The sequence below is a fragment of the Dreissena polymorpha genome, chromosome 3 (genome assembly GCF_020536995.1).
Source record: "Dreissena polymorpha isolate Duluth1 chromosome 3, UMN_Dpol_1.0, whole genome shotgun sequence".
Classification (NCBI taxonomy): domain Eukaryota; kingdom Metazoa; phylum Mollusca; class Bivalvia; order Myida; family Dreissenidae; genus Dreissena; species Dreissena polymorpha.
The window spans coordinates 73,814,178-73,831,853 of NC_068357.1; the positions used below are offsets into that span (position 1 = coordinate 73,814,178).

The 17,676-nt window shown below is 32.4% G+C and overlaps 2 protein-coding genes across 8 annotated transcripts in view; one reads left to right on the forward strand and one right to left on the reverse strand.

Annotated features, from left to right (window-relative positions):
* Positions 1-17,676, forward strand: part of LOC127874770 (deleted in malignant brain tumors 1 protein-like) — a 327,853-nt gene that overhangs the window by 118,392 nt on the left and 191,785 nt on the right. The window lies entirely within an intron of this gene.
* Positions 7,779-13,429, reverse strand: LOC127874773 (uncharacterized). The gene is made up of 4 exons (XM_052419381.1): positions 13,118-13,429; positions 12,895-12,916; positions 12,619-12,702; positions 7,779-9,117 (listed from the first exon to the last, which is right to left on the reverse strand). Coding segments are annotated over exons 1-4 (414 nt in total). The 5' UTR covers positions 13,425-13,429; the 3' UTR covers positions 7,779-9,116.

Below are 17,676 nucleotides of genomic sequence, written 5' to 3' on the forward strand. Positions count from 1 at the left end.
GCGAATTACTAGTATTAATGTTGTAAATGCTAAAACAACACGTATTTTAATAAGTAAAAAGTGGTCTATACTTGTATACGTATTCAGTAGTAAAAGTAGAAACTACATAACTACGCAAAAGCAGAAGTATTTTTATTGCACAGACACACATAATCACAGTGGTTTGATGTTTCGATGTGAAATTAATGATATAAGTGTCATGCTTAAACGTGGTTGTTAAAAGAATTTACAAAATTTAGGCTTGTATGGCAACTAATTTATTCTTGTATGGACTTTACCTTAGTGTTTGCACATATCAGGGTGCAGGATCGCGTGCCTTTGTTGGGTTCCCAATTAAACGTTAATGGAAGTAGACACATTACTGCTAAGTGCTGCTTTTTTCGAAATAACATTTTAAAACAATTTTTTTTTAAAGAATTTCACCACTGCATAAAAGACAGAATTTTAGGCTGCTTATGGCAATGTGAAATACATCAGAATTACTCTATTTAACAAGCATGTGTACTTGTTCAAGAATTCCATATATACTGCACGATTACGCTTCACGCAACGTAAGCTTTTGTCGCTGATTTCAGACGTAATCAAGGCTTTATTCGTATACCTTAAGATATCGGCACACACTGCAAGAAAAACTGTCTTTTATACACTAATGATTTTTGCAAATGAATTTCAATAACTTGAGATATTTGCAAAAATAAAGTTCTTAACGGTGTGTTTACTGCACCCTGATATCGAAACAATGAAGTGCCGTAATCCGGTTCTTGTAAAGAGTTTAGACAAAAACGGCGACGTCACACCTCTATGAATAGAATGGTTAAATTCATAAATCCTAAATTTCTTTAAGTATTATAAATACAACTATTTTTCTGTAGCAAACGTGTACGATATATTGGAACAAAGCTTATAGGGTCGTCTATGAAATGTCAACAATAGAAATCGGTGTAAATTTGTCTGAATTTATAAACGCCTTCGAACAACACCAATACTTTGCAGCTTTGGACGCACCTGTTATCGCTGTTTATGCGGGGCCTTTTTTTCAAATTAAAAGATAGTACATGATACGGTGTCAATATTTTAAAGATTAATTTAGTAAACCTTTCAAAGAAGATAAAGTATGGGTTAAATGTTATCGTAAATTACACATTATTAGTATAATAATTGTTTTACCTCATGAAACGTTCAAAATTAATGATGCTGACGGAAAAATACTGAACACTGTTTATTTTCATAAATATGTATGCAAATTAGTACGAATCACATTTTGACTAAAGTCAGTCACTGGCAATAGATTTGGACATAGCAGCACGTTCGAGGAAGATATTGAGCAACTAAAGGTGTTTAAAAGACATACCATACGATCCGTGAAACATACACAAGTGTTTTACTTGAAGAGAAAGTCAATCAACCAACTTTTTTTGGATCGACGCCACTTTTAGATTGTCCATATTTATACAATCGTTTCCATTCACTCAGTATACATGTAACGAATGTTTGTTAAAGCATTATGCGTTGATCACATCTCTCCGCTAAGTCATCAGGCGCAAAGCGTTTTTGTCTACACTCAAAGCATACTATGAATAGATAGGACCGTCACGACCGGTGTGTGCAGCACGCACTCAAAGGCACTTCTAACGTAACACATGTAAATTCGTATTTTCTTATAAACGATTAAAGACAACAATTTGAAATTTAATAGATTGTTAAATGAGAACATTTTCTGCAAAGTTAATATACATTCATTCATTCATGACTCTCTGGCACTTCCGAGCCACGTGGTTTCCTTGTGCTAAACATGCCAAATAAAAGTATGCAAACAATATTTGTTTTCTTGTGCATGTTATTCTTTTGTGAGGACAAGATGATCGAAATAAAAAAAATATTTGTTGCAAAAAAGCACGTGCAACGTATGTAAAGCACAAGTATCACATCAAACATAACGAACGTTTGCTCTGTTATTAAAATTACCCCCGTCAAAACACTATAAAACATTTTTTGACAAGTTGAACATGGGTGGAAAGACATGACCTTCAATGTTTGTTTTACTACGGGACCCGTATTCGAGTATGTTTTAGGATTGTTCATTGAAATTTAATATTGTTAAATTAAGACATTTTGTTTTTATAGTGATATTCCTCGTTTAATTGTAACTCACAGAATAGTCGATCTATTGGGATCAAATTTCTAGGAGACATTGAGATATTGATTCCTTGTTGTTCAAATAACAAATTATGTTGAAATCAGTTGATAAATAATCGAGAAATATTGAAAATGTAAGTGTTCCGTTAGAAGTGCCTTCAAGAGCATTGATTTAACGCATTCGTAATGGAGTGTTGACTTGGACGAAGAATGTGATATATTTAATTTCTTAAAAACACGCCTGGATGTGATGTCTTAAATGTACGCTAATTATGAATATGAAGATCTGGCAATATCACATACGCATTGTTGACTTTCCACGTAATTCGATATGTCGTCAAATCAGTGTAATCCTTTTACCCGAGACAAAAAAGCGCTAAATGACTATCGCACATTTATTGCACAGAAACCCAGCCTCCGTTATTCTTGAAATGATGCAACATCGCTACATTGATCGTACTTTCAAATCTTTCATGCACGACTAACAATCAAAAGACGCTTCAATTCATTTTGGAACTATATGTATAATTTAAATAAAGCCCCGACAAGCAAATGAATTTTCTTCAGATAAACGTATTTCGTAAAACATTTAACCATGTCTGCCTCTTCACATATTTGAATGATATTTTCTATCTGCTATCAACTATGTAAATGATGTAAATTAGGAACAAGTGCTTATAGGTAAAGGATTTTTTTAAAGGGACTTGTTCACAATTTTTAGTTTTGTTTGGCGGTCCGTTTGTTAAACATGTATTTCTATTATAATTAATTAAATGTGTTAATGATGAGTACTTGGTTGATGTGTTTATTTTTTGGTCAATTCGTTTCTAAAATATATTGCCATTGATTATGATTGATTAAGGACATTAATAAAACAGCATATCGTTTACAAACTGTTTCCAATATATATGCTTGTTTAATTGTGTCGGTTTTAATTGAATCGATTGTCGGTTCGTTTGTTAAATATTTGATTGAAGGTGCAAATGATGAGTATTTGTTTAATATGTGTTAATTTATGCAAACTATGTTGAATATAACGACTAGCTAAGATTTTTGACAGACAATTTATTTTCCTATATAAGCTTGAAAATATAATAACAGTAAAATCGATGACATGGTTATTGTTTGCACATTTTTGAAATTTACTTTTTGTCAGCGGACACCCAGATTTTCCTCTCAAATTTTTATTTAAGATTATGTTTTTATATCTTATCTTAAATCTACCTATTTTTCGTTTATCCGATGGCACATCACATATGTATTTAACAACCTGCTAAAGGTCTTACAACCTGGCAAAGGGGCGGATGATAGACAGACAGACAGATAATTTATTCAGACTTATAGAAAATACATCGTCTTTATACGAACATATACACATTTATTTCTGTCACTTGGATAGGTATAACAACAAAACATTACATAATAAGTCATGTAAGGGTTCAAATACAAATCCACAATCAACTGCAAGAACACATAGGTTCTGACAACAAACCTTACATAACATAGAAGTAGTTATGTAAGAGTACAAATCAAAATAAACACAATTAACTGCAAGAACACATAGGTTCTGACAAGGCGGCAAATTTATTAAACAGTATTATTAAGAATCGTATTTCTTATAACAAAAGCTTCTTTGATATATTTACACCAATTAGAAATTACTGTTTTGTTACATGAAACTAACAATTTGTGGAATGTGTACACAGATGGGTTGATATAAAATATACGGCTAATATATCTTTTTCTTAAATCAGTGAAACTGCGGCATAAACATATAAAATGGTATTCATCTTATAAATCAAATTCATTACAACCTAAACAATAACGTTCATTCCGTGGTATGTTATTCTGAGCGTATGGCTTCATTTGATAATTAATGATGGGGTCGAAGTAAAACATCTTCTGCTTTAACGATGGGTATCATGTCAGGAACAAGAGTATGATGTGAATTAGAACAAAACTTTGATTGCTTATGGAATATATATTAATAAAAAATAACAGTTTCGTTCATTAGTGTCAATTCACTAATGAATTATATACAGAATCCCTTATTTTTATGTTATTTTGGTACTATTTTGAAAACACGTTGCAGGCATTTCCGATCGCTTATTTATTCATGTTTATGTGATGTGCTCATATGCTTTCTGTTGTTTAAACTACTTTGATATGAAAAATAAACTATTGATCCCTTACTCTCATGGTATCGGCCCTCCTCATAGTATCATAGTGAAAAAAAACCTTCAAGAATTGCTGAATAGTTAATGCTTTTTTAATGTTTAGAAGTTGTAATTTATTTGATGGTTATCCATGACTATATCGACGATCATTCTCATGATTTCCGGAGTTCGTTGGAAAGTAGGTAATGCTTATTCCAGGGTGATGCTATGATTTTTATTTACGTAATTACGATGCATATAATGGCTATTTTAGAGCATGGTAAATGTTCAGTATTACTATTTCCTCACAAATATCATAACTAAAACAAAAATTTGCGAATCTGAAACACGTTTATTTTTTGTCAATTTACCAAACCTTGAAAAGGCCCCTTTAAGTATATAAGAGAAATTTCTGTTTAATTGAAATTAGCATTTCTCGATGTTGAATCTGTGTACCTGAAGTCGTTGATTCTATCAATGTATTCATTCTCTTAGTTCTTTGGTTATCCTTGATATTGTCGTCGTTTAAAATAGATATTCACTCGCATATTTCTTGAAGAAACTCAATTTACCTCGCATCGCCGGATTTATGCATTTAATGAGCCGATTGCAATTAGTTAAAAACACCAGTACCATGACTTATAATCAAAAGACGTTTCGATCCATTGTTGGGGTTATACATGTATACTTTTGCCCTGTTTTGCCAATGTTCTGCTATAGATAATTTTCTGCTGTTAGCCATTGTAACGCATCTGCTCTTCACGTGCTTCAATTATAATTGCTATCACACATGTAAATGAAGTAACATTAACATATGACATTGTTCTTGTTGATAGACGCCTTTTTAAAGGGACTTGTTTAACAAATTATGTTTTTTATTACAAATGTCATTAAATGAATCAACTTACAAAACTATACTATTTTTGTATGGTTTAATATAATTATATTAACAAGGAAAACGATTAAAAAATGCCTTCCTGTGACTCATATGGAGAGCTTCTATCTCGCCTTGTGCTCGTTCTTCGAATTCTCAAAAGAAATGGTTCGACAGGTGACTTGAACGGACAGATCTACATAATATTTTGGGGATATCCTTACAGCCACGTTGTCAAGGGCCTAAACTCGAATACTTTTATCAAACGCAATCTCTCAGCAGTAGTTACTTAGTGAGACTTCGGCGTCTCTTCGAACAGTTGTGTGACTTTGCCCTGTTTGTTGAACGTCATTCCAGGTAGAGTTTTATAGCTCAAAAGGAAGCAACTGTTGATACACAATTTTTGTAGCTTTTAATGCGTTGTATTTCTTCTGTATATGTATTTCCCTGTAGTTATTTCTTTTCCAAAGCAAATCTATGTTTTGTTTACCTTTACATTTTGGTGATATTGTATTTTTTAGGTATTGTAGATACCATAACCGGGAAGTTTTGACGAATACTACCAAAGTTACTCAACATTTCATTTCAAAGTTCAAACACAATTTAAAACGGTATAATTGTTATATGCGTTGCTTCAGACGAATCGATAGAACGGAGAAGTATGTATGCTGTGCAAAAGGTCGCGTTCTGTTTCAACTTTTCATCTTAACGGTACCACGGAGCGGTGACAAATGACGAGGAAAATCATGCGATGATGACAAGTCGAACCAAGTCACAGTCGCTATGCGAGATCACGTTTGCATCAAGAGCTGGAGCGCACTTTCAACCGCGTATACGCTATCAATTATTTAAGCACAAGTTACGGAAAGCCCCGAAAAGCTAGAAGCCAGTTTGAATAATTGTTAGCATATTAATTATAAAGGAAGCGACTTAGTTAATACTTAGTTAACTCGTTTTTGTTTTTGTGGATCATCTGACCACTGAGCCGTCTGACCGGCTATTTATAACGATATTACACACCACTACTTTATTCTCCTTGTGCGTATCCAATTTTCGGTGCATATGATGATTTGGCAGGGCTTCATTTGGACATAACTGTTATCGGTTAAGTTTAGCAAGTGTTTTTCGTAAAACGTGTTTATGGTTAAAACGTATTAATTAAAGAAGAAAGCATAAGATTTTCAACTTCATTTTACTTTTGTACGTTCAGAATTATGAAAGTTAGTTCGTTTTCAGTTGAAAATTGTTCTAAAACTTTACATGTGTTATCTTACGGGAATGTCATGTTTTACAATGTTGTATTATTGGGATTGGTGAGTTTTTAATACGTGTTCATTTTTTTCTGTGGTCAGAGGCAATCAAACAGTGGAGCTAAACCGACGGTCACATTTCTAACTGCACTGACTATATTTATGTACGCAGAAATGCATTTCAGGTGGACATAATGATGAACGACTGTACATTTAATTGGGGCTGTTGAATTTCCTTACGTAATTTTCTTTATTTTTATACGTTATTTTCTAAAGTCACGTCATTACTTTTGGTAAATTGTAGAAATTTTTGACAGGTAAATTTTATTCGTTTAAATTAAATTGTTGCTTGATATTACATATTCACTTGAGTGTATTCTTTTCATGGTAAAGTAAGAAAGTGATTGTTAAAATGTAAATGAACAGTAATTCGCAGTTCTATTACTAAATAATGTAGCAAAAAATGGTATTTTAAGATTCATAGCATTGGACCTTACATAAAGAAACAGAGTGTTGCTGAGCTTCTGAATACGGCTCTTACATTGTATTGACTATTCGATAGACTTTCATTGAAAGTTTAAGTACTTAGTTTCATCAGACAGTATTGTATGTGGAAAGAACAATTCATACTGCAACCGAAACAAGGAAATTGAATAATCGCCGCCATCAAAATAATAACCGCACTTGACATCAGTCAAGTTATTATATTATGTTTCATGTATGTTTGCTTCCAGTAAAAATAACCAGGAAATTATTTCCAGAAGTTCCATTGAACCATCACTAGTCATCGATACTTGCATTTGATGACCGATTACAAGAACACGTCTTTACAGACAACCCATAAACAACATGAAAACATATATTTATAATTTAAGAAAACCAACACGTGCATACGGGGTGCCATTGTTTCTTGACAATGTTTAATGTACCTTTAGCAATTATTGATCGAAAGCGTTGACGATATTTAAGGTTACTATCATAACTACTCGTCAGTATGTAAAATGCATGCAATCGATTTTTATAACAAAACGTGTATTTTACGTACGTATATTGTCATTTAAGTACATGAACATACGTTCATTTTTATAGCATTTCAATTGTATTTCTGCGCCCCGTGCATTTAATAAACGAATAATTCAGCAACGAACATAACGTTCGGTCATTCTTAATCTTAACACCGTCTGTTATATTTAACATGCGCGTGACACTTATAGACTTAGAAAATGTAACCGATTTCTCAGAGCAGTCATTTAGTACATGGTCCTAAACAATATGGACAAGATTTTGAAATATAACAACGGTCATAATGCTGCAGTAATCCAGCGAGTTTGTGTATAGGTATCCAATACAAACATAGAAACATATCGTCTGCTAAATTTATTTCACTATCATCCTTAACAAGCTTCATTCAAGAAATACAATCATGATCAGATACATAAAATATATTTTAAACATGTAAGTGTTTAGTATAAGAGCACAAGTTTTCAATAACATATTCACACACCATCCATGCGTATCGTATACATTCTTTCTGTCGCCTTTTCCTCTATTATCTTACAAAACCCTAATTATATGCAATTCCAATAAGCCATTTAGCTAATGTCCGCCTTTTTACGGAAATGTATGAGTCAATATCCACATGCCTAAAAATGTGAAGAAAATAAAATGTATGTGGGTCAGACTTCAAAGGAGGGGACCTTTAAAAAATTTCTTCAAAAAGCGCGCAATTCTTTTATTTTGGAGAATTGTGTCAGATCAGCAATTAGACGTCGCCGTGGTGTAATGGATATGGTGACCGCCTAGCGATCCGGAGATCACAGGTTCGATTCCCACGTTGCAAGCGTACTTTAAAAAACAAACAATACACGATATTCAAAAATACCCTGGATTAACGCTGATGATCAGGCTCAAACGCTGATGATAAGCCTCAAACGCTGATGATAAGCCTCAAACGCTGATGATAAACCTCAAACGCTGATGATAAGCCTCACACGCTGATGATAAGCCTCAAACGCTGATGATAAGCCTCAAACGCTGATGATAAGGCTCAAACACTGATGATAAGCCTAACACACTGATGATAAGCCTCAAACGAGTGTTTGAGAAATATTTGGTATATCCACGAAGAATTGTACTTGTGTTTCGCGGCATAGGGAATTCAAGTGAACATGTGCCATTGCAGTTTAAACTTTTGTTTCATAAACATACATGTATATAATCCATTACTGCAAAATATCACATCATGCTGTTAGTTTCAGATTAAATGCTTTCAACAGCCCGTGCGCTTGTTTGATTGATTATTTATTCATACAGTCGTATTAATTTGATAAATCTTCCTAAGACAGCCTGCGCAAAATTACATCAAACCATGCACAATATAAATGTATACAGCATAATAATTTTCAAATACGTGAACGTTAATTACATAAGATGTCCTATATAGAGTTTAATATGACGACTTATTAATTCGACCAACATATTTACAGTAAATGTGAAATTTTGAAATGACAATATATTTGTATAAACCAATAAAAGCAAACCATTGCTGATTTACAAACATATGCATTTGATTTACTCAAGAGTATATACCAGAATGAATACAGTGGACTCTAATATATTTACAAAAAATACAAGGTTTGTCCTTTAACCGTATGTGCCCTCGTATGCTAAACAGGTGTTTTCTCTGTACTGTCATCAGCATCTACAAAAATGTAATTATGATTATTTATTAAAAAACAAAACAAACAGTTACTTTCGATGCATGGATTAATACATGTTATGTGTGAAGGTGTTTTAAACGGGTGTTTAAACTGCTTACACATGGGTGATAACGTGGCCGTAGTGGTATACAAGTCCAGTAAACGGTACGACTGTATACATTTTAATTTACAAAATGTTTGAACACATGCTTCAGTGGGAGATGAAATCGCATAGTAGGTGGAACACAATAACGTACACACGTCCAATACAGTTTTCATTATGATTTATTTTTTGCTGATTAATCTCTAACACAAACACTTTGCAATGTTCGTAAAATATTCTGTACAACAAGATATTTGCGGCGACCTAACGGCCCCGCGACAACAAGTAATTATGACCTATCTGCTCGGTTGTATAACATGTACTGTCTACCATACTGAAGAGCATATTCAGAGGTACATGAATATCAAACAAACATGCTCGCATTTATTTTTTGATTGGTCAATATAACTCCGCCCTCGCATATGCTCATTGTTGATTGGCTGATTCGCAGAGGCAAGGAAATTGCACTTTAATAATTAATTATTTTGGCGTCTATTACACGCTGGGTATGCGGATACTTTGATAACAGATGGCACTTCGGTACCAGATAACAACAAAAGCCACGCGCGAGAGGTAAGTTCATCATTTGTTTTTTAAAGTTATATCATAAAGATTAGTTTTTTCGACAAAGCGCATGATCTAATTTATACATGGTGTATCATTTTCTATTGCAAAGCAATAAAAACACAGAAGAATGGTAGATTGTCCCCCCAAAAATAGAAAATTCAGTCGGAAAACAGCATAAACTGGATAGACAGTACACATTTCAACAAAATAAAACTACTTAAAAATATTGCAAGAAATTGTTAGATAATCCAGCATGTAGAGTAATCACTTTGCTTCAAATACGGAAATTTTGATAGTATTCAATGAAATATAAACAAAGATAGAGCATGTTTTAATAGGTGGCATTCATGAAGTTGCGGATACTTTGATTCCCGATATAGGGCACTTCGGATAACAGAGACTTTCAACAAATTGGGCACTCTGATAACCAAGTTTTATCTTCTACCAGAAATGCATTTATGTATATTATGGCTATTATTACCAAACATTTTGAAGTACGAATCAATTTGCATTGTCAAGCCAGACATATTGGGAATCTATTATTTATTGCCTGCTTACTATAAGAGTATTCCACAGCGAATTCTGCATTTCTGATTCATTAAATAAGGTGGGTTATATCTGGTAAAAAGTGTCGAGTTATCTGGAATCGAAGTGCCATTTTCTTTTAGATGATCGGTAAAAGAAGCGTCCATGAAAATTTGGCATCCGACTCTTAAAACAAATTAATTTCCTCAAATACGTTAGTTAACTAAAATTTAACATGGGGTAACATTAATGGACATATTAATCTTTCATTTCGATTAGTTGGCACGTTCTTGATTTATTTCCAAGTATTTTTATTCTGTTGAAATACGAACTGATCATCGAATTCATGATGATTATCGATGAAATTTTATCTCTTTTTTTTGTAATCCACTGTTTTCTTTACGAATTTCTTGCTCCGCAATACGAAGTATTATACGAGTAATTGACCAAACAATGTTACGCGTCTGAAAACCAAATGAACAGAACATAAATGCAAAAAAGCTGAAGAACTCAACTCTCGCGCGTGGCTTTTGTTGTTATCTGGTATCGAAGTGCCATCTGTTATCAAAGTATCCGCATACCCGGCGTGTATAATGTATAATACTTATTTTGGCATCTGTTATTTAAGGAGAATGTTTGTTTGACATACAAGCTCATTAACTTATGCATATTTGCCCTCCGGTAACTTATTATTTTGGCATCTGTTAAGTCACATTGTTGGTCTGGAACGTAATAACATATGTGCATTAGGGTATGATTTGCGTTTTCATTTTGATATTTTTCAAAATATTTTAACAAAAAATCTTTTATTTTATTAATACTATTATATTCTTCATAATTAAACAGATAATGTTAATTTCTAAAATTGCAAGTATTCGATTTCTATAATTATGGCTGTTATGATAAAAGGTTTATTAATAACTTTCTAAAATTCTATTGTTTTATGTATACAATTATGCACCCAAATAATAGTTACGCTACAGGGTGTTATCAATAATAATATTTTCATAATCATTTCAAATATACAATTCTACCGAAGCAATGGTATATTTAATAGCATTTTCAAAAATAAGAGGGCAAATATGTCCCTAAATCGCTCAAAGTTGTAATGGGGCGTGGTCAGTGTTGCGCCCAGGGGCATGATTTGATCAATCCTTTTAAAGAACCACACATTATTGTTAAATATACATTATTAAAGCTATGTGCTTTGTGGTTAAGATAAGAGTTTAAAGTTATATGCTATATTATTAATAAAAAAACATTTCACCTTCACACCCTCATTCAGGAAAAGGACATATTATGAACAAGATAAGATATAATGTTACATGCGTATTATTAAAAATATTGACCTTGATGTTTCAGAGAAGACGAACTAAAAATATTTCACTATTAAAGGCCACATAATTCATGTGACCCAAGGGGCTTTATGACCCCAGGGGCATAAATTGAAACCATCTTTGTAGAGAAAAACTATCCAAAGTAACTTATACAGATTTTGTCACAGGTATAGCATCCAGGCCGTTGACTAAGTTCAAGGGCACACAAGTCAGAAATTGATCACTGAATGTGACTTTCACATCTTCACTTAATAGTGATTATATATTTCGAGTATCAACACAATCGATTGAGAAACGTGACAACGTGGAAATAGTCCGCTCTACAGTGCATGAAAAAACGCGCCATGCACATTTAAACGTAATCATATATAAAATGTGAGTTCAATCGCTTGAGAAATATGGAAGTAGTTCGCTCCTCCAACTTCTTATAATCATGCGGACAGATAATACGACAAACCGACAAACCAACCGACCGACAGCATGACTCTTTTATACCTCCGATAAAACTTTGTTCATCCGATAAAACTTTGTTCAAAGGGAGGTTAAATATTGAAAATGTATTGACATTAGTATATGTGTATACTAACTTACTGTTTATGTTAACTTATTCGGCTAAAGTGGTGGCATTTTATTAAGAATAATGCACGCTGTCAAATTTATATATAACTCTCCAGGAAATCACTTTTTGAAACCCTTTTTTTGCATTGATATCTTGTCAGTAAACTAGGGAGAAGTCTCTAAATGCGTCAAAATTACTTTGCAGATACTTAGCATAACCTTAAAACGTTGTAAATATATATAAAAAGATTTTTGCGTGATACAGAATATACCAACACTAGTATTAGAAGTTGTCCATAATTGTTGGTACATGCATAACATACATTTTAAATATAATTCTGTCAGCGCAAGATAAGTTTGGAAATAATGAATCGTATTATACACAAATACCAACCATTTTGAAGGTGTCTTACCAACTGTTTTCTTTTTTCTTCTTGTTGACTTTGCTGTAAGGCGGCAAATCGGAGATGGAACAGACAGGCGCAGGAGGAACCGTTCTATTATGCAATCAATACATTAACAATTTATACTTGTCGGTTTATTTGATTAAACATGCACAAATAAATAAACTAATCAAATAATTCAGGTAAATTAATTTCATGTTTGCGATGCTCAATATTTGTCTGCAAATTTTGTCTGCGTGTTTATACAATCGAGTAAATTCAGTTAACGCGCATATTAATACTTACGTCATCCAAGCCTTCTCTTTGGCTTAAATGCAAAGACGATGTTGACAAATTAACACACATTGACGAAAAAATGATGAATCATTCATTTAAACAGAAACGTATAAGACACTCCATGCACTTGAAGAAATCCACACGGTAATATTATATACGTATAATACCATGATCCGAATCTTATAATTAAATTTATTTATTAACATTCTCACATTTACTTTATCGATATTACCTTTGTTTTTCTTGTCCACGACTGAATAGGGATAGTCATCTTTGAAAGCAACATTCGATGACTCTGTTACACTTATTTGTTTTTTCTTTATCACCGTTGAGTACAGAGGATCGACATTTTTTGCAAGTGAATAAATTCCGTTGTCTTTTTTAACATCTGAGTCAAAAGGATCATCTTTGCTGCCACTGTGTGAACCGCAGGAAGAAATACAATTGAGTTTTACAGAGTTATGTGGGTTGCTTGACGTTGATTGGAGAACGTCATTCGTTACTTTTGAGTTGTGTTGATCATCATTTTCTTTTAACATTAGTGTTTCTCTTAGTTGTTTGTTGCCTCGATCGTCCCGTTTAACGGTTGCATAATGTGCGTCCAGGTTATCAATATCTATGTATACTGGATCGGCTGGTGTTTTTCCTCCCTTAAAACGTGATTTTATCAATTATTAAGAACACATGTTTTCTGCTCTTCTTTTACTGCAAGACAGCCGCATATCATGCGTCCAAAATGTTAGAACAATCTATGCTTATGTTCTTATATACAAACCAGTACTTTACTCAAAATAATTGTCAATTGATACATTTCAATTATAATGATAAAGAAATTGATTACAATGTAAGACGAATGTAAGTTCATTTACTCTTTTAGTGTAAAGCTTCTGGACCAAGGCTCTACAAAACATCTAATGTTGAACTAGCTGCATGCCATACTATTAATGGGAGTCATAAAAATAGTTGTTGTTTTTATATTAAATGGGAAATAATTTAAATAACATTAAGGGTTTGTGAAACATATTATTGCTTACACTGCATCATTGTCAATAAATCAATTTGACTTCGCTTTAAGCAGAAAATAATTGTGTTAGCTCGTTACTGAATAAATAACTATAACTGAAACAATTACTTGAACATGCGTTTAATAAGATTTTACCCATATGCATTGTATCTTTGACGGATCTGTATAATGAGTCTTTCTCGAGAGAGATGACGAAACTGAGTTCATCTCGTCCTGGAGTGGTCCCACTTATTAGTTAAAAACCAGTTAGACTTTACAAGTTATGCAATTATACACATATGAACAAGTAGTGACAGCAGACGGTATAATATTCGGTAGTGATCGTAAGGCTTTATAGTTAAAATGATTTTACAGACCAGTGAACCATTCAACGAAGAAACTTCCGTTCTTGAAGGAAAATAAAATGTATCAGACATAACAACATATTCTTCGACACTTTAATGCTTTTTAGATGCCTTCGAAAATGTTTTTGATTACTTACAATTGGTAAACACATTTTAATTTAAACAGAATAACTTAACATGTCATATCGTGGCTAATTACCTTTGCGGGTCGGTATAAGTATCTGTAAAAGACATTGTTATTGTTATTAAAAATCTCATAAACCTTTTAGCAATAATTTCATATTTTTTATGAAACCAATTGACACACACTTATATGCACACATACCATTCTTAAGTAATGCGCGTTAGTTCTCGAAAATAAATGTCCTACCTTTTGTTAAATATATTAAAAATCGTAGTATATGGCGTCGCTTTTCCAAGTTGAAATTGATAGTACACAAAAGTCCCCATAATAACTATTGATTTGATGAGGTAAACATGGAATGACTGCTCATTTTATGAAAAACATTTAAATGTTCGAACACCAAACACAGATGTGCAACCCCACTTTGACACATTTTATTCCGTATTTTTATAATAACATAGAAGTTAACCAAATTTTAGCTTGTCTGATAACCGATTGGCAATTTATGAATTAAAACACAATGAAAATTAAATTTGTTTAAATTATAAACAATCCTCCGGCATTTGTATTCCTGTTGTTAAGTTATCAAACGGGTAACGTGGTTTGCTGGATATTTACAGCAGTTAAGATCGAAACAATGACATTTTTCATTTTTTTGTTGTTCGCTTGCAAGCATCTGAAGTTACCAGAAAATGGGCCTTAGCAAAAAATTAACTACGGTTCACGTGACAAAGTAGGGCTGTTAAATCGTTTATGTCAGAGATTGTAGGTCTTCAATTTCTTTCATCCACAAATGTACCTACAATGTGAATAATATGTTAAAAGAATAATTTTGAACGGATCCTATATAACAAAACAATCATTACTTGTATGTTTGTATATACTAGTAAATTTATACATAGCTACAGTAGTGCAATATGCTTCTTCATAATCACGGGATATTTTAGCACAGCACAGGTAGTCATTAAGAAACTGAGGCTATAAAAAGATCAAATGAAACCAAACTTCTTTCAGCGATTACCTCCTTGAACTTTTAATTGCGCGTTACGCGTAATATAAGCCAATCCTCTGTACAGATCTTATAGGTTTATATAAGACATTCTATTCACAGATTAATAAGAATCATTCACGTTTTACAAGCAGATTATACACGCAATACATATAACTTTTAATATCATAGTACAATTTTTCGACATCGTCCATAGCGATGTCCTCTAAAAACACAAGGTTCTGGAGGCGTGTCAGTTTATGTAAAATATATTCTTATTAATGATGGGCTTATTGAACGTATTTTTCATGATGTTACTGAATGTGTTGTCTTATTGTTTAAAGGCTCATTGTTTAAAAATTTAGATGACATTATTATTTTTTGCCTATGTTTCACCTGAATACTCAACTTTTTATGATGGAAACGATAACAATGGTATTGATATTCTAAGTACCAAAATAAATAATATTATTGCTGATTTTCCTAATACCGAATTATTCTTGGATGGCGATCTAAATTCTAGGATCAAAGACTTTAACGATTTTATTCCAGAAGATGATCTGTCATTTATATTTGGGAATGATAATGATTACCCATCTGATAATTTTGCAATTCGAAGAAATTCTAAAGATGAACATTATAATAATTTTGGTTTATCACTTATAGAATTATGCTGTACATTTGATATCCATATTTAAAAAGGTCGTTTTTTGTGATAAAGATGGTAATTTTACATGTTTTGCTAATAAAGTGTCGTTGATAATATGATTGCGTCATCAAGTTTATTTAGATATATTTCTGACTTTAAAATCAGTGATAATGATAACGCTGATCATTTTCCACTTATTTGCCAATTATGTTTTGAATCAACACAAACAAATTATTCAACAAGCAGTATTTGTCATTCAAATGTGCGTTTATGGCAGAAGTTTCTTTGGAAAGATGATTTGAAAGACAATTTTTATAATAAATATTGTATTAATCTCCGGGTTTTTTAAAGAAAAACTAAGAAATCGTAACGATCGTACTTTAAGTTCGTATATCTCTGATTTTATAAATGTATTTCAAACTGCTGGGGAAAATATTAAGTCACATTCTAAATATTTTACTTCTTCACAATCTGAATGGTGGGATCATGAATGTAATATTGCTAAAATTGAAAAGTCACGAGCTTTACGATATTTTAGAAATACAAATGATAATCAAGATCTAATGACATATAAGGCTAAAAAAAGTATTTTCAAATCTATATGTTTAAACAAAAAAGTCATATTATCTGAGAAAAAGCAAAATGACCTAGTTCGTTCCCGGAAAAATTCTAAAATGTTTTGGAAAACTTTAAAAGGACACCGTTAACATCAAGAAATTAGTATAGACCTAACGCAATGGCATGATTATTTCAAACAAAAAATTATTTATAAATAAAGAAAGCAATGCCCAACCGCAAGATGCCATCAGTTTTGAAAATATGCAATACGATTGTAGTAGTTTAAACGCACCATTTGTACCCAAGAAATCATTGATAGCATACGTCACCTGAAATCAAATCGTTCAGGGGGACCTGCCGGAATTTTTATTGAAATGTATCAATTTACTATTAATGATATATTGCCTTTTTTAAATCCACTTTTTAATGAAATTTTTGATTCAGGTATTTTTCCTAATAATTGGAGCGAGAGTATAATTACTCCACTACACAACAAAGGACCTATAAACGACCCTTATAATTACCGTGGTATCTCACTTATAGACACTATATGTAAAATATTTTGCCATATATTTAGTAATAGATTGACCATATGGTGTGATACTTTTGGTGTTATAGATAAGTCACAAGCAGGGTTTAGAAAACGATATACAACATCAGATAACATTTTACATAATTGCACTCTGTCAAAAATATTTATTTAAGAAAAAGGTCGTTTTATTGTATTTTTGTAGATTTTGCAAAAGCATTCGATAGCACACATCGAAAATTGCGGAATGTTTTTTTCAAGAAAAAAATGTAAATCTTTGGTTAGTCTTCAATCGATGTAAAGCAAGTTAAAATCATGTGTTAAGGTTAATAACAGATTGACGGAATTTTCCCCATGTTATATTGGAACAGGGATGTATAGCCAGTCCCATAATTTGTTCCATGTTCATAAATGACTTAGATACATATCTGCACTCAAAATGTGATCACGGTATATATGTTTCTGAAGAAACATATCTGCTGATATGAAAATTAATCTTGATAAAACAAACATCATCGTATTTAGAAATGGTGGTGTTGTTGAACAAACTGAAAAATGAACATATTTGGAGAAAC

What these genes read in the sequence shown, in the direction of transcription:
- LOC127874773 (XM_052419381.1), bottom strand. Translation starts at nt 13,424, where the DNA reads ATGTTAAAAGAAAATGATGATCAACACAACTCAAAAGTAACGAATGAC. An exon ending in CGTGGACAAGAAAAACAAAG is followed by an intron (nt 12,917 to 13,117) that starts GTAATATCGATA and finishes TTTGCATTTAAG; the next exon opens with CCAAAGAGAAGGCTTGGATG. An exon ending in AAAGAGAAGGCTTGGATGAC is followed by an intron (nt 12,703 to 12,894) that starts GTAAGTATTAAT and finishes ATTGCATAATAG; the next exon opens with AACGGTTCCTCCTGCGCCTG.